Source organism: Schistocerca cancellata, chromosome 2 (genome assembly GCF_023864275.1).
Source record: "Schistocerca cancellata isolate TAMUIC-IGC-003103 chromosome 2, iqSchCanc2.1, whole genome shotgun sequence".
NCBI lineage: Eukaryota > Metazoa > Arthropoda > Insecta > Orthoptera > Acrididae > Schistocerca > Schistocerca cancellata.
The window spans coordinates 1,151,689,334-1,151,710,444 of record NC_064627.1 but is presented as its reverse complement, the minus strand read 5'-3'; the positions used below and the strand labels follow the sequence as shown (position 1 = coordinate 1,151,710,444).

The 21,111-nt window shown below is 40.5% G+C and overlaps 1 protein-coding gene across 1 annotated transcript in view; it reads right to left on the bottom strand.

Moving 5' to 3' along the window:
* Nucleotides 1–21,111, bottom strand: part of LOC126163193 (cytochrome P450 9e2-like) — a 53,835-nt gene that overhangs the window by 22,755 nt on the left and 9,969 nt on the right. Inside the window, exon 2 of the mRNA XM_049920145.1 lies at nucleotides 14,685–15,078. Coding sequence (XP_049776102.1) covers nucleotides 14,685–15,069 — 385 coding nt within the window. The 5' untranslated portion in view covers nucleotides 15,070–15,078. The remainder of the gene's footprint in view (nucleotides 1–14,684; nucleotides 15,079–21,111) is intronic.

The following is a 21,111-nucleotide window of genomic DNA, read 5'->3' as shown; positions in this document are numbered from 1 at the left end:
GTAGGTTCCCAACTAGCTATAGTAATAGTAATAGAAGTAGCAGTAGTAGTAGTAGTAGTAGTAGTAGTAGTAGTAGCTGTTGTTGTTGTTGTTATACTTGGCCTTGCATGGGCATGTGCTCTACCGGCTGAGCCACCTGAACACAGCTCACGACTCGTTCTCAAGGCTTTACTTGTGTCCTACCTTCCAAACTTCACAGGATTTCTCCTGCGAAACTTGCAAGATAAGCACTCCTGGGCGAAATCATAGTACGGAAATATGGCTTAGCCACAGCTCTGGTAATATTTCCAGAATGAATTTTCGCTCTGCGGTGAAGTGTGCACTGATATGAAAATTCTTGAACATTAAACCTCTGTGCCATTCTGGGATACTAACCCGGGACCTTTGCCTATCATGGACAAATGCCCTAGCAACTGAGCTACCAAAGCCCAACTCATCACCCGCTCTCACAGTTCTGCTTTCGTCACTTGCCCCAAAACGCAAAGGTCCCGCATTAGAGTTCCATTGTGGCACACAGTTTTAATCTACCGCAAAGTATCATATTAGTGCACACTCCCCTACAGAGTGAATATTCGCTCAGCAAAGACCCTCCAGGAAGTGGCTTAGTCATATCTCCAAAATATCCTTTCTTCCTTGAGTGCAAGTCAGGCAAATTTCACAGGAAAACTTCTGTGAAGATTGGAAGGTAGGGGATGAGGTACTGTTCGAAGTAAGGCTTTGCACCATGTTCAGGAAGCTCAGATGGCAGAGCACTTGCCAATGAAAGGCACAGGACCAGGCTTTCAATCCTGGTCTGGTACAGAGTTTCAGTGTACCAGGAAATTTCACAGTATTATACATTGATTTCTGCGGTGGGTATGTCTTGGTATAATGGAAATTTGTCTCAAGGCAGAGGAAACGTTAAACTCCAATCATTGTTCCCGCAAGCAGAAAGTGATCTCAACACAGACTAACATAGCGTTTTAAGTGGTTTTTAAGCGATCATTCAATGAAACTGTAAGTATTTTGCGTCATACATAAGACAACTCACATTTCCAGCGGATTTCTAAACAACTGGTGACAGTTCAGGAATCAGAAAGTATGAGGATATGTGAAACGTTTTCACGTCCTTAATCTCTTGATAGGGTAGTGAGATTTCTACTTGTGAGCTTACATGATTCCATAGGACTTTTAAATCATTTTCTGATTAATGCCAGTGTGATTCCTTCAACAACAATACTTTTGCCGTGAATTTTTTTTTTTGTCATGATAGTGAGTGTCAGGAGATGTGATGTGAAATGACTGTGTGTGCAGATTTGAAAAAAATCGAAAAATTCTAAAAGCCTGCTAGGTTACAGGACACTGAATGTAGTGAAATCTTGTCAACAGTTCTCGAACTTAAAAGTTATTCAAGCACATGTGGAGTTTGACTTTATGGAAGCTACTCTGAAATACTTTAGATGAAGTTTGCAGTTTGAATATTTTATATGAGCTGCAATAGGGTGAGAAATCGACCAAATCATGAGTTGATCAGTGGAGACTATATATAACTTCATCATATGCGCACATGGTACAGCGCAACTAAACAAAATATGCTGTGCAACAGCAAAATTGTTGCAAATTATCATGGGTCACAGTGACACATACATTAACCCTTGTTTCATGGATCAGGAATACGACATTTCGTAATGATGTGGAATGTATCACTTTAACATAAGTTTTAATACCACAAAATAATAATTTTTTTTTATTCTTTATTTTTTTCTTCTTCTTCTTATTTCGTATATGCCAACTAAGGACCACGAGATTAAACTACCGCGTTTGGAGTGTCCAGTAGTTACGCATCCTCTGGCTGTGTTGTTCCTTCCTCTCCTGTGTCCAGAAGGCACCAGTCTTCTGTCTTGGTACTCTGTCTTGGAACCTCTTTTGTCTAAGCTTCTTCCTTAGTATTGTCCGATCCTTCATGTTTCCTTCTGTTATCCCCAGTTCCTGGAGATCTTTCTCAACTTCCATCGTCCTCTTTTGCCAGTAACAGAGAAGCTGGTAGATCGATCTGTCACGATACATCCTGTAAACGTGTCCATAAAATGCTATATCTCTTTCCCTAGCCACATCTGTGATCCTTTCACAGTACTCGCAGACCTCCCGGTTGGATCGCCTTTTATAAATGTCGCTTTCCTTGACTGGCCCCAGTATCTTCCTCATTATCTTTCTCTCCTGGATTTCGAGCTTATCATTAAGTCCATACCTATTGAGTAATAAGCATTCTGAAGCATATAAGGCTTCAGGACGGATGACTGGTGGTAGTGCTTCAGTTTAGTGTTACAGGAGAGATTTTTTATTATAAGTATTCTTAGTCAGCTTGTGTGCCAACTCTAGCTTGTTGACTCGAGTTGATAGTGTTGTTCCTTTAGATAGATTAGGTTCCAGTCATTATCCCAAGTACTTGAACCTGATGGTTTTCTTGATCTCTCCCTGGTCTAGATGCAGTTTACTAGGAGATTCACCTATGTTCGTGATGTACTGGGTTTTGTCAAGTGATACATGAAGCCCAACCTTTGCTGCATGCTGTCTGAGAACGCTGAGTTGTTTCACCGACATTTCTATTGAATCTGACAGAAGTGCTAGGTCATCGGCAAATGCCAGGCAATCAACAGTGAGGCTTTTGCACTTATATCCCAGAGAGATATAATTTGTAATCCCCTCTTGAGCTGACTCCTTCCGCCACTCTCTTATTACCTTTTCCTGGGCACAGTTGAAGAGGAGAGGGAACAGACCATCTCCCTGTCTTACTCCCGATTTGATTTCAAAACTTTCTTAGAGGGTTCCTCTGAACTTCATTCGTGACTTGGTGTTTCTTAAAGTCTGTTGGATAAGACTGTCTGTCTTCTCATATAGCCCTAGTTCTTGCAGGATGTTCATGAGAATAGGTCTATCAACTGAGTCGTATGCCTTCTTGAAGTCAACGAAGATGACGACATACTTCTTACTAGCCATGTTTATTTATCGTAGCACTGACTTCAGGTTCAGTATCTATTGAGTATAAGAGCGTCCTTTTCTAAACCCTGCCTGGTAGTCCCCTAGCTGTCGGTCCAGTTGAGGTCCGGCTCTGTTTAGTAAGGCCTTGGAGAAAATGTTGTATGTGACAGGTACCAAAGAGATTCCTTGATAATTATTGATGTCAGTCAAGTGCCCTTTCTTGTGTGAGGGATGAATCAAGGCGTCCAGTCATTAGGTAATGTTTCAGTCAGTCAGTTTTTTAGGATTTCCATCAACTTGCTTACAGTCTTGTCTCCCACCTGCTTACATAGTTCGGCCACTATTGAGTCTTCTGATGCTTTGTTGTTTTTTGTCTTTTTATTTTTTTACAGTTACTGCTTCATATCTAAGAATGCCTCTATTGAATAGGAGTTGTCATTCAGAAATTCTTTTAATTTGCTTTTAAATGTTGGTTGGCTATCTGTCAGACTTTTAATACTATTTGGCAAATGACCATAGATTTTTTGGCAGCATGATTCACCCTTTTCTGTGCCAAAGTGAGATTTAATCTGGAATAGTGAAGATCATCCTTTCTTCTAGTGTTGTAGCTATGCACTTCGCTGATATTAATGACAAATTTCGTAAGTGAATATATGTATTGCGAAAGTACTGTGAATATCCCGAATTCATTAAATAAATGTTTGCAAGGTGATCTTGGCTGGGCTCCACCTATTATTCTGATCACACGCTTTTGTGCAAGGACTACTGTCTCTCTTAATGACGAATTGATCCAAAATATTATGCTATATGAAAGCAGTGAATGAAAACAGGCATAGTAGGCTGATTTACTGACATGTTTATCAACAAAATTTGCAATACCCCTAATAGTAGAAGTAGCTAAACCTAACCATTTCAACAGATCATCAATATGTTTCTTCCAATTCAATTTCTCATCAATGCACACACAGAGAAATTTTGAGTATTCTGCCTTAGCAACAGACTTATGTTCGTAGTCTATATTTATCAATGGTGTCGTGATTTATTGTACAGAGGTGTATAAACTGTGTTTTCTCAAAATTTAGTGAGAGTCTATTTGCAGAGGACCACTTCATAATTTTCTGAAAGGCATTATTTACAATTTCCTCAGCTGATTCTTGCTTGTTGGGTGTGATTACTATACTTGTATCATCAGCAAAAAGAATTAGCTTTGCATCTTCATGAATATATAGTGGAAAGTCATTAATATATATTAAGAAAAATAAGGGACCCAAGACTGAAACCTGTGGGAGACCATTCTTGTCACCTCCCCAGTTAGATGACTCTGCTGGTTTTTGCAGACTATCTGTACTGTTAATTTCAACCTTCTGTATTCTTCCAGTTATGTATGAATTAAACCATTTGTGCACTGTCCCACTTGTACCACAATACTTAAGCTTATCTAGAAGAACTTCATGATTCACACTATCAAAAGCCTTTGAGAGATTACAAAATATCTCAGTGGGAGATGTTCAGTTATTCAATGCATTTAATATTTGATCAGTGAAAGTGTATATACCATTTTATGTTGAAAATCGTTTCTGAAAACGAAACTGAAACTTTTTTAGTACTTCATTTTTACAAGTGTGTGATGCTACTTTTGAATACATTACTTTCTCAAGAATTTTGGATAAAGCTATCAGAAGTTAGATTGGGTGGTAGTTGTTAGCATCAGATCTATCCCCTTTTTTTTGCAATGGTTTAACAAAATAGTTTTCCAGTCTATCTGGAAAAATGCTCTGTTTCAGTGAGTTGCTACATATGTGACTGAGAATACTACTTATTTGTTGAGAACAAGCTTTTAGTACTCTGTTGGAAATGCCATCAACTCCATGTGAGCTTTCATTTTTAAGTGAATTTATTATTTCTCTGGTTTCAGTAGGAGAGGTGGGTTGAATTTCAATTTTATCAAACATAGGTACTGCCTCTTCCATATACTGCCTTGAATTCCTAATGAGGAGCTGGATCCTATTTCCTCCACAACACTTCAAAAGTGATTATTAAAAATGTTTTCTATCTTTGATATCTTGTTAACAAACTTTTCATTGAGTTTGATGAAAATACAGTCTTCATGTGCTCTCAGTTGCCCTTTTTCCCTTTTAACAATATTCTAAATTGCTTTAATTTTATTATCAGATGTGCAAATCTGCACACAATGCACTTACTTCTGGACTTCTTAATAAGTTTTCTTAACACAGTGCTGTAGTTTTTATAATGTTTCACTGTTTCAGGATCATTAGTCCTCCTAGCTATAAGATACATTTCCCTTTTCTGTTTACAAAGTATGTTTAACCCTTTAGTAAACCATGGCTTTTTATATGGTTTCTTAGAATTATATTTCACTGTTTCCTTAGGAAAACTGTTTTCAAGTATACTCCCAGAGCTATCATGAAATAGGTTAAATTTTAAATTAGCATCATGTTCCCTGCAAACCTCATCTGTTGCAAGTCTTCCCTAAAACTTGGAATTGTTAAAACGTGAATTATAACAAACTGCCCTATGGTGCAGAAAAAAGTATAGCAAATCCTGCCCCCCTCCCCCCACCACCACCACATGTTTCACCAAAACTGTAAAAAATTGCACTGCGTTACAGTAATAAGTTTAATGTTGTCACTGCATTAGAAATTAGATGAAAAGAAAACTATCTTTTAAATCAGGAGATTCAGTATATCGAATAAGAGTCACCGCAAAAATTGTAACAAAACATCTGACAATACAGCGATAATTGTAGCATATTTCCTCATAACACCATTATAATATTCACAAAACGCCTGCATTATAGTTTGACACATGTTCTGTGTCTTTCACATGCAAATCATGCTCGTATTGAGACTATTAATCGATGCTAAATCTTAACTTTCTCAATGTCTGGTGCTGCTACAGAAGACCTCTTAGCTCTAACACAGTCGTATCCTACAGGGTAGCTATACTGTAATGTTGAGAAGTGTAAGAGTTTTTGGAACTATTTACAGCTCACAAACATTACTTAATGTGTACAGCCTTCGCAGTTTTCATATTTAGTACGTCCTAATTGGTTTCCACATCACTCTAGATGTAGCTCAGTGCTCAGTATAGAATCCTAGATGTCCACTATATTTAAAATCCAAGATAGAAAACCTATGGAAACATTTACTGTCACTCACATCCAACTTTTATGTTACATCGAATAAAATACCATTGATAGGTGCATTACGCAATGTTAGCAGTTTGATGTGTTGTGTAGGTAGTGCTGATGGTGGAAACTCAAATTCGGGAAACAATTCTGCATGCTGACTTGGTTTTTGGTCCAGTATATTGGAAGCATTCCGTGATGCTACTGGCTCAATGATTGGTGCGGGCATTAGATATATAGAAAGCATGAAGTCTGGTGCTCAGGTATATCAGCTAGTCTGTATGCATGCCGAGTTGATTTCTGCTGCTGCTCAAATGTATCAGGCGATTCCTCGCCATAATAAAGGAGCTGTTCTGCTGAGGGAAACATAACAAGTGAAACATACAAAGAATAATAATAATAACACCAGGAGAAGATTCTATAATTGCTGAGCTTTGGAAGTATGCAAGGGATAAGGCAGTAGCACTGAAAGACCTAAGTCGAAACAAGGTCCTGGGAGTAGACAACATTTCATTAGAACCTTGGGAGAGCCAGCCCTGACAAAATTCTACCAACTGGTGAGCAAGATGTATGAGACAGGCGAAATACCTTCAGACTTCAAGAAGAATATAATAATTCCAATCCCAAAGAAAGCAGGGGTTGACAGATGTGAAAATTACCGAAATATCAGATTAATAAGCCACAGCTGCAAAACACTAACACGAATTCTTTACAGACGAATGGAAAAACTGGTAGAAGCTACCTTGGGGAAGATCAGTTTGGATTCCGTAGAAATGTGGGAACACGTGAAGCAATACTGACCCTACGACTTATCTTAGAAGAAAGATTGAGAAAAGGCAAACCTACGTTTCTAGCATTTGTAGACTTAGAGAAAGCTTTTGACAATGTTGACTGGAATACTCTCTTTCAAATTCTGAAGGTGGCAGGGGTAAAATACAGGGAGCGAAAGGCTATTTACAAATTGTACAGAAACCAGATGGCAATTATAAGAGTCGAGGGGCATGAAAGGGAAGCAGTGGTTGGGAAGTGAGTGAGACAGGGTTGTAGCCTATCCCCGATGTTATTCAATCTGTATATTGAGCAAGCAGTAAAGGAATCAAAAGAAAAACTCGGAGTAGAAATTAAAATCCATGGAGAAGAAATAAAAACTTTGAGGTTTACCAATGACATTGTAATTCTGTAAGGAGCTGGAAGAGCAGTTGAACGTAATGGACAGTGTCTTGAAAGGAGAATATAAGATGAACATCAACAAAAGCAAAACGAGGATAATAGAATGTAGTCGAATTAAGTTGGGTGATGCTGAGGGAATTAGATTAGGAAATGAGACACTTAAAGTAGTAAAGGAGTTTTGCTATTTGGGGAGCAAAATAAGTGATGATGGTCGAAGTAGAGAGGATATAAAATGTAGACTGTCAATGGCAAGGAAAGCGTTTCTGAAGAAGAGGAATTTGCTAACATCGAGTATAGAGTTAAGTGTCAGGAAGCCTTTTCTGAAAGTATTTGTATGGAGTGTAGCCATGTATGGAAGTGAAACGTGGACGATAAGTAGTTTAGACAAAAAGAGAATAGAAGCTTTCGAAATATGGTGCTACAAAAGAATGCTGAAGATTAGATGGGTAGATCACATAACTAATGAGGAGGTATTGAATAGAATTGGGGAGAAGAGGAGTTTGTGGCACAACTTGACTAGAAGAAGGGATCGGTTGGTCGGACATATTCTGAGGTATCAAAGGATCACCAATTTAGTATTGGAGGGCAGCGTGGAGGGTAAAAAACGTAGAGGGAGACCAAGAGATGAATACACTAAACAGAAGGATGTAGGTTGCAGTAGGTACTGGGAGATGAAGAAGCTTGCACAGGATAGAGTAGCATGAAAGCTGCATGAAACCAGTCTCAGGACTGAAGACCACAACAAGAACAACAAGGAAGGAGATAAACTAACAGAAATCATCAGCCAGATTTGGGAAACTGAAAGACTCCTACATGGCTGGAATTATGCTCTAATTCATTCTCTTCATAAGAAAGGCGACAGAACAGATGTAAATAACTATCGTGGTAAGATTCTGTAGAAAGCTCTGAAAACCAGGACAGAAGAACAGCTACACCCACAGCTGGGAGAGTACCAATGAGGATTCAGGAAGGTGTGATTATGTGTCGAACAGATAATGAATCTCAAATCCATCCTTTCGTACCTGAAGCTCAGGAATAAAAATTTTGTTGTCACCTTTGAGGATTTCAAACAGGCATACGACTCGATTGATCGTAAAACCCTGATCAGAGCTCTAGAAGAACGTGGCCTAGACAGGAAGACTAAAGCAATAATCCAGCAAACATTAACCAACACAACTTCAAAAGTGAAATTTAGAGGAGAAACATCAGAAGTTTTGAAATAAAGACTGGAGTGAGGCAAGGAGATGGGCTCTCATATCTGCTCTTCAACTGTGCCCTCCAGAAGTTGATTCGTGAGCGGCGCAAAGAACTGGAAAACCAAGCAATTAAAAATGGTGTCAGGCTGGGTTACAAGAAACAAAATCATGAAATCATTGTCTCGCTTTTGCAGATGATCTTGCAATTTTTTCTGATTACATTGAAACAGCAGAGAGACAGCACAGAAACTGGCCTCCAAATTTCACTTGAGAAAACCGAGTCTATAAAAAACATAAATTCACCAACAAGGGAGCTTATAGTGGATCAAGGAAAAATTAAGCGAGTTGAAAAGTTTAAATACCTCGGAGAATGGATAACAGTCACCTTATGAGAGAAAGAAGTGTTCATATCACACATGAACAAAATGGAAAAGGCATTCCATTTAACCAAAAACATCTACAACGAAAGATCAGTATCGTTCAATGCAAAGTTAAGGCATTACTGCCGTGTTATCCACCCGGAGGTCTTGTTCGCTTCTGAATGCCTAGTAATGAACAAAGAAGGCCTAATCGAAAAACTGGAGGCCAAGGAAAGGAAGATTTTAAGACAGATCTTAGGTCCCATTAAAGAGAGTGGGGAATATAGAAGACGTCATAATCATGAACTGTATTCCCGCATAGAGAAGATAACTGACACAATCGGGAAAGAAGGATTATGTTTTATGGACATTTGACCCGAATGAGCCCTGGAAGACACACCAATCGTATGATCACCTACTTTCAGGGGAAGAAAACAAAATGGGCCCGGTTCACAGAAGCCTTAAAGAGGTGGGGATCGCCCATGATTACATCTTGGAGTGTGTCCCAATGAAGAAGAAAGTAATGGCGTGACAGGGTTTCCAAGAAAAGCCAAAACTAAAAACAGGAAGTGCTTGGACGCAGGAGAGGAAGGAGCAACACCGAGAACGAACGCGGGAGCACTGGGCGAACATCACAAGCAAGACAGCTGAAATAACGTGGTCCGAAGACGGCCTATAAGAAATGAATGAAAGAATAACAACAACAGTAGTAATAGTAAGTAATCGAGTTTGAGTCAGTTTTTGTCTGTCTGGAGGTGGCAGAGCTCTGATGGTGCTTCATAATGACCAGCTCTTCATTCCCTTAGCAGAACTTATAATCGCAAATAACGTTAAGGAGCTGTTTATCACTGCCCCGCAGTTTCTTCTAGCCCTACTGAGTCTGCTCTCCATGAAATACATTTCATAGTGGATCCTTTCTCTGAATCTTCGAGGTTATTGTGAATTCCATTGGAATGACCGAAAAGTACGGAACTGCCCACTAGAATCTGACTGTAATTTCGTAAACACTTAGTGCTATATAACTCAGCAAAACCTACCAAAGACTTGTGATTTGTGATTCAAACAACTAAAGGTCTATATCGTTAACAATAATCGGTTGTGCAATTTTGTAACACGGCCGGCCGCGGTAGCCGTGCGGTTCTAGGTGCTCCAGTCCGGAGCCGCGCTGCTGCTACGGTCGCAGGTTCGAATGCTGCCTCGGGCATGGGTGTGTGTGATGTCCTTAGGGTAGTTAGGTTTAAGTAGTTCTAAATTCTAGGGGACTGATGACCACAGCAGTTGCGTCCCATAGTGCTCAGAGCCATTTTTTTTGTAATACGTGTTACGCCCTTTCTAGAGACAAAATATCAGCATGCCCTCAGTAAACAATGTGTAACTCAGCTCACCCTGTTCGTCTATGAGACGCAGAAGGCAGTAGATAACAGCGTCCAGGTTGGTTAAATGTGCAATACGACGCAGAACTGTCACTATGTGAATAAAATACTGTATATCAAACTAGGTTTATGATTGGATTGAGGAGTTAGTACTGAACATCACGTCAATCTTAACGTACAGGAAAGTTCGGGCTTAAAAGTAGTTTCGGGAATACCTTTAGGCAACATTAATTACAGCTTTAACAGCAATACTGTGTGGCGCAGTGACCGAAATTGTGTCGGCTTTTGTCTCAGTGCTTGGCCTGGAAATCCAATGACATATTGTGTTGCTGCTCAGTTCTAAAACTGCGACGTGATTAGAGTCTTAGAACTGTAGCGCCTGTTAAGTGCGATGCCACGTTGGAATGTTTCGCATGACCCAACACACCTGAGATCGACACTCTGACAGTGCAGTACTGAGTGAATATGGCCAGAAATGAGACCATGGGGCAGAGGCTGCAGCCTTGGGGGTAAACAATCGCTTCAGTTGTGGAGGTCTGGCGTACACTTTATATCGCATGCAGCACAACAGGACGCCGTACAGTCCTAAAATTATAGCATGGCTAAGAGGGAAATCATGCAGCTTGCTGTGGAAATGCCGCACAACCTGTAGTGTTCAATAGATGTCTACGTGCATTTCAAACAGCAGGTACAGATACGACAGAGCAGGCAGGCTCTTGCCTGTCAGCTGAGTGCACAAACGCTGTATGACGTCATACAAAGTACCATGGATTTACCAGTCGATGTTGGCACTGAGTTGAGTATCAGAATTCAGCCTGAACGGATGCATCGTAGGGCAGTGGCAGTGGCTCCAGGAAGCCGTCGGTTCGAAGCAGTGGCTCTCTCAGGCTCGATACTGCATGTTGTAGTGATGGCTTGCAGATGGCTGATATCTTTCTGCAGTATGGTTCACTTTGGCATGGAGGCCACTGTGTTTAAATGCAATGGAGAGTTAAGTGCATATCTCTCCTATTCCTCTCGTACAACGTACAGCATGAGTGTTTGACAACCATACAGGGTTGCATCAATGAGATACACTGTGTGATCAAAAGTATCCAAACATCTGGCTGAAAATGTCTTAGAAGTACGTGGCGCCCTCCATCAGTAATCCTGGAATTCAATATGGCGTTGGCCCACCCTTAACCGTTCTGATAGCCTCCGCTCTCGCAGGCATACGTTCAATCAGGTGCTGGAAGGTTTCTTGGGGAATGGCAGTCCATTCTTCAGAGAGTGCTGCACTGAGGAGAGGTATCGATGTCGGTCGGTGAGGCCTGGCACGACGTCGATGTTCCAAACCATGATTCAGGTCAGGACTCTGTGCAGGCCAGTCCATTACAGGGATGGTATTGTCGTGTAACCACGCCATCATAGGCGGTGCATTATGACCAGGTGCTCGATCGTGTTGAAAGATTCGTCACTCCACACAACGTTTTTCCACTGTTAAATCGTCCAATGTTTACGCTCCTTACACCAAGCGAGGCGTCGTTTGGCATTTACCGGCGTGATGTGTGGCTTATGAGGAGCCTCTCAACCACGAAATCCTACTTTTCTCACCTCCCGTCTAACTGTCATAGTACATGCAGTGGAGCCTGATTGGAATTCCTGTGTGATGGTCTGGATAGATGTCTGCCTATTACACATTACGTCCCTCTTCAAATGTCTGCGGTCTCAGTCAGTCAACAGACGAGATCGGCCTGTACGCTTTTGCGCTGTACGTGTCCCTTCACGTTTCCACTTCACTGTCACATCGGGAACAGTGGACCTAGGGATGTTTAGGAGTGTGGAAATCTCGTGTGCAGACGTATGACACAAGTGACTCCCAATCAGCTGACCACGTTCGAAGTCCGTGAGTTCTGCTCTCTCACGATGTCTAATGACTACTGAGGTCGGTGATGTGGAGTACCTGGCAGTAGGTGGCAGCACAATGCAACTAATATGAAAATCATAGGTTTTTGTGGGTGTCCGAATACTTTTGATCACACAGTGGATATGGTTTTAAAGTTAGGTCGAGTGCTCTAAGTGTGACAACCAATGAGCAATCCATCATATTAAACTTAGAATAGGTGGATTTTTTAAGTTATCGCCATTTTAAACTTAGGACAAGTGAATTTTGAATTTTCGCATTTTAAACTTAGCAGAAATTTTATTGGGTTTCCAACAAGAGGTAAATTGGTAGGGTTAAGTTGTTTAAACTGTAGAATCAGACGGATGGAACAATTGTTTGATTTTATGACAGCTGATTTCGCAATATTTTAAACATGGGCAAGTAAACTGTAGTGGTAGGGAAAAATCAAAGTTTCTTGAAATTCCCACCATTTGAAACCTCGGACTGAATTCTATACTTACAGTCAGCACAAGTAACCAACGAACCATTGAGGCTGCACCAGTTAGATGAGAATTTGAACACCATACAGGCTGCGCCAGTGTCCCAAGTTCTGCCATCTTGCATTCTGACGTTATATGACCGCCCCAGTAGCTGTAGGTCAGCTATCTCGAATACTGACTTCACAGAGCTGTGCCAGCATCCCCTGGTCCACCATCTTAGATTTTCAGCAAATATTATAAGTGACCATCTTGGATTTTTTAATTTCCCACCACTTTATACATAGGGGTTACATCATAGGAGTGCGGAAACTCCAGATTACTTTGAGTTTCCCTATTATTTTGAATTTCCCTCCAGTTTTTTATTTCCTGGCATTTTATACATAGTGCAGTTGCCATACGTCAAAGAAGTGAATGGGGGTAAGAAATCTCAGTGTTATTCAATAAGCGCAAAACATAAAAAATTATCACATTGTTACTATAGAATAGTCATTTATTGTTGAAAAGGGATAAGAAAATACGATAATACCATCACTACTGATGAAAAAGGTATTGGTCTGTCTTCGTAGATTCACTGATAATTTGGTATCCCATTTTTTAAATGTGACGAATCTTGTTATATCATTACCAAGCAGTAGTCAGGCCGTAACACTGATTGGGAGCAGTGACCTGTGCCACAGGGATTTCTTGCATTTAGCATGATACGACATGGAAGTGAGGGGTTTGAAGCTTACAATACAAGAATATTATGAAAGCACGCAGTGAAAATGCATTCCACTACAGTAGCTGAGCAAGTCAATTACAAACAAATCAGCAGTCTTTCCAATACTTTACTGAATATAAAAACCAATCTCAATTTAATTATAATAATTTAGTGCGTTCGTATTACTATTTAAAGCTCTCCCGACGAAATGAATGTTGCTATGCTTTCGATTGCTGCATCTAATGGAGTCGCTGAAACTACGCATCGTTACAACGAAACTATTGATGTTTCTGAGTATTTCTGGAGGCCCCAGCAGAGTGCGTGGGAGGTAAGCAGCGACTGTCAGGTGTTTCAACACTGTCTATTAATACGTGAAGGTGAAGGTGAAGGTGAGCTGCCGAAGCTGAAGGCCCAAAAGCGCCTGAAGTAATCAACAGTACTGAGAATGTCGTGTAATGTTTTTGCTCCTTGTTTGTTGTTTCTTAAGTGTAAGACTGCTTCTTCAATTGCACGTGACTAACGTGTCAGAGAGATGTTAACTACAGAACGCCATACAACCTGCTCGTAACATACTAATGAGGAATATCTACTTCTGTAAACATATTTTGCCAGCAGTTCTGAAAGCAATACAATTTAATAGTCGTTAGTGACTTGTAGGTTCCGTCGCTTTACTGTCTTGATTATCACAGACTAAATAATGACTAATTGGTGTATTAATTGATATCATGTTTTCCAGGTAAACGTCGTTATGACTGGCAAATATCTTACGTTTTTGCCATGTGCTAGAGGTTAGTGATACTTGCTTTTTTTTCTTCAAAAATACATTATTCTCCACAAAGTACAGCAAACTGCTCATTTTCCATTATATGTAATGGTTCGGTAAATACGTTACTCCCAACATGAATCATGAGCCAAGGAGCTAAAATTCGCTGGACTGCGCAACTTTGGGGATTACATTGCAACGAAGCCGATATCAACCGCGGTCCTCAGTCGTCACGAGATGATGTAATATCATTCGTGAAAGATCTGAGCTCTGTTTCACTCTTCAAGCATATGAGCTACGAAAGCGGTGTTTTCTGGTCCTTCATTCATTATACATCAAAAATTTTAATTACGTGATGGTAGATGTTGGTATGTAATGCACAGGGATGATATTTTGGGATCGGAGTTATCTGATCATAGTTGTTTTCTTCCACATGGGACTGACGAAAACAAAAGTTATAATATAATTAAACATCTATTGCCTCTTCAATCAGAAATAAACACGCATTGTATTCTTGCGACATTGATGGAGAGGCTTCAGCAGCAGTCGTATTAAATTGTCCTCAAAAATTTAGGTTCAGCGTACCTACTACTGACAAATTACAACACAGACACAACTGAGTAGCTGTTAGATAAACTGGTGAATAATCTCACCTTTCAATATGATGAGCATCCGCTGTTGGATGGGGTTGACTTTCTCGCTGTTTATAAAGTCAGCATGATCAGTAAAGTGGTCGAAATCCTTGACTGTAACGGCGCGGATGATTTCTGGATCCCTGATCATGACCATCGACACTGCGAACGAGTAGCCCCCACCGTAGGCGTGAGGCTCGAACTTGTTGTAGAGCTCGATGACGACGTCGTGCATTGACCTCCTGGCCAGCACCACGTCCAGCATGTTGCCCACCAGGGGGAGCGGGGGCACGAAGGGCACTCCCTGACGGGCGAACTTGGTGGAGTAGCGGCGCCACCACACGGCCAGCACCAGCAGGGCACCCACCACCAGGCCCGACAGCAGCGTCCGCCAGTCAACAGCCATTCTTTCCCTCTGCGAAAGTAACATTTTGTTTAACGTATTGTTCATTCTCCACCCAGCAAGGAGCACTGATGTAGCATTGTGTTCATTTAGAGACTGCTTCTTTTCAGTCAGATATGACTGCTTGGAAGTACGACAAAGGCATTGCTAATTTGGAATTTTTGAGAGGTTAGATACTATATGAGACTGCCCTCAGTAAAAAAAGTAGAAATACTGTCGATTATTGCTGCATCGGCGACTAGGTTATAGACAAAACAGTAGAAGCTCTGATAAGACTTGAACAGTGAAGGAAATTGGGCACGCCTGGATAAACAGGGGTGGGAGTGGGGGGATTTGAATGCCACTTGTAAGGTGGCGTGGTCTCCTGACCTTCATTTTTTATATATTCCGACCTCACCTTCGTATTCTGCATATCAAGACGTTTCATTCGAGCCCAAAATCGATAGGGTAGAGTCAATTTTACATATTTCCATTTAATTAATATGCAGTTCTAATAAATAAATCGCAAGTGCGCACTGAGATTAAAAAGTCGATCCTGGCGTACACAAACATTCAAGACAGGATGGCCACAGGAGATTTTGCTCGGCAGAGGCAACCACGCCGCTGGAAAGCCCGTAGGAGGGTGGGTTAGCACGCAGCTGCGCCGACCGGCCGACCGCCCAGGGACCAAAGCAGTTTTTGTCAGAGAAAAGGGATAATGGCCTGCATACTCACCTTAAAAGCAAAACCCGCTGTATTGTTTGGGAGAGCCTCAGCGTAAGCATTTTTTTGATGGACCTAGTGTGCAGTTTCAGAGTGCTCATAAGTGGACAGTAAACGCCTAAAGCAGATGCTATATATTTCCGGATTTGTCGGCTTAGCCATTCTCCCATTGGTAAGAGTAACGATGATTGGTGGACTATTTCTGATGCAATGAGCTGGAGGAGTGAGAAAAAAGACAGCGGATGATATACCCCTTCTCTTTTTGTGTGGAGGGAAGTCGTTCCAGTTGTGGCGAAATAAATAAAAAAACATTTGAATTTTATTGTGGTTTTTTAACTTTATAATTTTTGAAAGGCTTTTTTACGGATTGCATTGACCGGCTTGAATGCGGACAAATACAGTGCTGCGTGAAATATGCCTGTAATATAATTTACCATTCCGATTAATTACATTTTGAATTCTACGTCATTGTTGATTTAATCAGAGTTCTCACCTTAGACGTAGAATTAGTCCTTCTGCCACAATATTAATTTATCAGTCGCCATCGAAGTTCTTCTCTTTGTTGACCGTGTGTATCTTCCTAAGTCGGCATCGGTTCACTTCACGAAGACGGTGGAAACCAGGGAATACAATGCTACGTTGCTTTAAATAATTTTCGTAACACTTCGATACTTCTCACTATTTTTTATTCACAAGACAATAAGACTTGCTCTGCTCGTCGCACAAACCATAATTACTAACTACATGGCTGCCTTTCCTCACAGTCCAAAAATCACGTCCATCCTCCACGAGGCAACAATCGAAAAGTGTCCCTTAGCTCCTTGGAGTATGAAACAAAAGAGAATCCAATGTGAACTTTACAAAGATTATAATATACATGCCTCTCAATTTATCTTTGGCGCAGCTTTTAAGATATTGTATGTCTCTGCATAGGAATGTGTCATTACAACTGCCCCCCTACTGTATACTGTCACTAGAAAATTTTATTTGGTTGACAGGATACAGTAGCCAACCTTGCAATTGCTAGGTTTGGGGGTCTTTTATTTACAACCTTCATTTTTATTGTCTCATTTTCATGGCACTGTGAATTCTTTGGTATTACTGAGTGTGTGTCAGTTTTTTGGTATACTTATGCTAATATTTACAAACCTTAATCCTAATATACAAAGTTTTGGTTAACACTGAGAAAACAACATCATGTGGTAAAGTCTTTACAATAAAATATACAATGAACACACCTCATCAGAGGTGAAAATTAAGTTCTTGTATTGCCTTCTGTATTTATTCTGGGGTGACGAGCTTTGTTCGCTAGACCCAGTGTTGAATATGGGCGGGTGATACGCGCGCCTGATTGTTTGGTCGTCCGTTAGCGGGCGACGTTGGTTGAATGCGCGCGCCAGTGCACTGAATATACACCGACGTGAGGGTACCGTCTAGACTTCCGAACCTCAGTATGCGTGTGCTTTTTGTAGTTCCTTCCAGTACTTAGACTGGATACGACGAGGTACATTGGAATATGTGCCCCGAAGAACACACCACACTATGTGCGAGGTGGAGGACGATCCCGTCGATGCCGCTCCAGGTAAGAAGCGTACCATGTCAAACTTGTTTGGCATTGTCCTTTCCTATTGTGACGCCATGGGTCGTTTGACGATACTAGCTTCAATTTTTCGATGTCCCTTGTTTAGGCTCGCTGACACTTGCAACGTAGCACTACTTTGCACAATTTCAATTTCTACACACACCACTTTAACCGTGAGTATTGCGATCGAAACTTTCTTTTCACTACTTTTTTCTTCGCATTAACCCCTTTTACCTATTGTACCGAGATTCATTCCCCTCAATACTTCTGGTCAATGTACATAAATATTCACAAATTTGTAAGTCACGGGACTTGGTATGAAATACAAAGTACATCACATACAATGGAATAACACATACAATACATCGGTTACATTAATTACAGGAAAAAACTATCGACTAAAATTGAAAAAAGTTTTGACCACTCATAGTGGCTTCTTCGTCTTGGATTTTACTGACACACACACACCTTTTTCCATTAATCAGTTAGAAGGAACAAGTCCTTTGTTTTCTTTCTTGAACTCGAGTGTAAGTTAATGTTTACCTTCGTTACGTATTCTTCATACGCAACGACATGCCTCAGCATGCAGAGAATACACCTGTAGCCGCTCCACTGCACCTTGGGAAGGGAATTTTCTACCTTCTACTTAGGGTAATGGCAACGACTACGTGTATGCTACGGTTTTTTACGTATAAAATCTGAAAATGCACGAAATAATAATTTATATGTAGCATAACCCTAATATGTACAGTGTTTTGTGCTTAAGCACGTTCTGGTGTGCTTGAAAATCATTACCTCTAATAAAATTTCCTACATTAACATGGACATATAAACATAAGATTTTGAAGTTCAGGGTGTAACTACTATTAATATGTACAGTGTTTCATAATAGCAGCACGCCCTTGTGTGCGTGTATCATTTTCAATTTAAGTACGCTTATAGGCGTCTTGTGTTATCATGGGAGAAAAAATACAGACATTTTAATGCATCGGTTGTCATGAAAATCTATGTACACGAATAATCAGGCTTGCATAGCTTCAGTGCAGCATGAAATTCTGTATGACGTTCTTTTTTTTTCAGTTTATTTTATAGACGATTCCTTTGCTTACAGGTCGTCGATCACACTACTTACCTGTTTCTCGTACAGCGGCGATATCATTTTCATTCTTTGTGACTGTAAATCGTGATATGTATGAAAGATATAATTTTGACATGATTTATCATTTCATGTTTCAAGTGTGTAAAGTAATTCATACCTTCCTTCTGCATACATGAGTGAAGCATCGCTAATGTTGCACTTTGCATCAGGTTTTTTGTATTTTCTCGTAAACTCGTAGAGTCTTACGGTTTTAATTGTTTCTTGACGTTAGGTATACCTGTTTATACGAGATTGTCTTAGAGTTTAATTTTCCTTATACACTTCTACGTTGTTTAAGTTTCGTACATGTACAGAGCTTCTTTCGCCTTTCACACATTCATACATACGTTTATACACACAAAAAAATATCTACCACTAAATATACACATTGCTGGTGGGGCCCTTTTTCGGTACCCTGCACCCTTCCCTCAATATTCAAAAATAGTTCAGGGTGTGCTGAGCATCGTCCCTTCATACTAATAATACTTACAACTAAATATTTCTTCCTACATACATAACTGCCTTACGGTCCATTAATGCGCAATCATTCCATATTTTCCTCCTTTACACTTTAGCCTTCGTACATATAACCTCGTGTATAGCTTATATATTCTACAAAGTTGTTTGCTGAGTGCTTTAGGTGTTTCCTAACGTTAATGTGTTTCAAATCCTAGGTATGTGTTTTGAGAGCGATTCAGTTCATTACTCACGCTGCATAGATCTGTTTATTATTTTCCTATTTTAACGCTTGTGTCATTCTTTTCCTTAGTCACAAAAATTCACACGTTTACCTTGTTGTTCATTCTGAAAATCGCTAGCTACTGTGTAATGTAAATGTATGCGTTATCTCTTTGCTTTCCTCTTTGCTGCTTTTTCCCAATATGTAATTGTGTGTTGTTCTCGTGTACATAGCCTTTCTTCCGGTTATCTATCTGCATTATTTATTTTTTTTTTTTCTCTTTTCTTTCTCCTTCCGTACAAGCTAAGATTTTTTACTCAGTATAATATAATATTACAATACCGTCCATGACCAGTATGTACTTGTATGTTCACTTTTATTACGTAGTACCAGCTTATAATTAAATTTTCTAAGCTACTATTTACAAGACTTGTGTACCCTTTTCTTTCTTGTTTTTGAATGGCTCTCGTCACTGTGTCTCATAGTAAGCGTGGTCTCAAAACTTTTAAACGTTCCGCGCATGCGCGCTTGTGTACCATGACTGGACTGCAGGCGCGGAGAAAACTCTGCATTGTTGGTGAACATTATTCCTGATAGCCGCCATCGTGTAATAGAGTCACGTGACGCCTGGACTCGACCGCGCATGCGACTTCGCGCTTTGTATACACTCAGCTGATCGGACAGGGAAGGGGGAAGATTTCTCCCCGACTCGCTGCCTACAGCGCGGCCAATGACCTTGTCTTGACATGCAGCTATCGCGTGCACATCAGCTGAGCGTTGAATTGCAACTTCGACGCGTGGCTTGTTGCTCGTCTCAAGCGAACAAACCCTGGCCTTCGCGTTAATTTGTCTTCGTTCCTCTCTCTTAAATAACTGAGTTAGACTACAAAAGTACCGTATGGTTTATTTTATAGCGTTAAGACTCACAGTAACACATGTTTCATTAGGTGTAGTTGACTATGCGTTTTTTAGCTGGCATATGCCCCCAGTTGGTTACTAGTTTCGATGTTTACTTTATGCTGCCGGAAAACTTCCATACCTAAAATACAATTGACGCTTAATTCGTCAACGATTAAGAATGTACAGTTTATCGTGACATCGCTAATGGTAACAGGTATTTGCGTCTGCCACTTAATACTTTTTGACTTGTTACCTACAGCTGTCAAGATTTTACAATTTTCCATTGGCAACACTGGTACTTTTAATGCTTTCGAAACTTCTTTGAATAAACTGTTAGAAATAATATTCGTAGATGCGCCTGTATCTAAAATTACGTTGGTAATTATAGTTCCTATCTTTGCTGTTATTACAGCCTGCACGAGGTCACTTACCTTGTCCGGTGCTTTCTTCTCTTCTTCACATAGATTATCTTCTACGGTCGCATCCTGATCATATCTTAAAAATAATTGTCTAAGATGTAATGTGTGCTTGTTTGTGCCCCCTGTTGTCAAATCGGTCGGCCGGTGGGGGCTCATTACGACCGATTGTTGTTTACCGGGGGAGACAACGGCGTTGCTTCAGTACTGTCCGTTACATCTACAAAGTGTACTGAGTGATTATTCTGTCGCCAATTAGTTTCCGGACCGCTGCGTGCAACATTTTCTTGCGACTGGCCGTCGCTATTCCTCCTTGGTCTGTCATTCCTATTATTGTAACTATTGTAATTTTCATTTGTGTGCCGCCTTTCATCACGCGGGCCTGACCAATCATTCACATGATTTCTATCATTTCCATACCGGCGTGGACCGTAATCAGTACTATACCTTCGGTCTTCACGTCTCTGTGGCGCCGAATTCCTCCGATTCCCGTAATTCCAGGTTCCATTATTTGGCCTTGTCGCATACGGATGCCAACTGTGTGGGTTTTGTCCACTGCCTTTAAAATGATTCCCGTTACCGTTGTTTTGATTGGTTACGGAGTGTTCATTCCGATTACTTGTGCTCG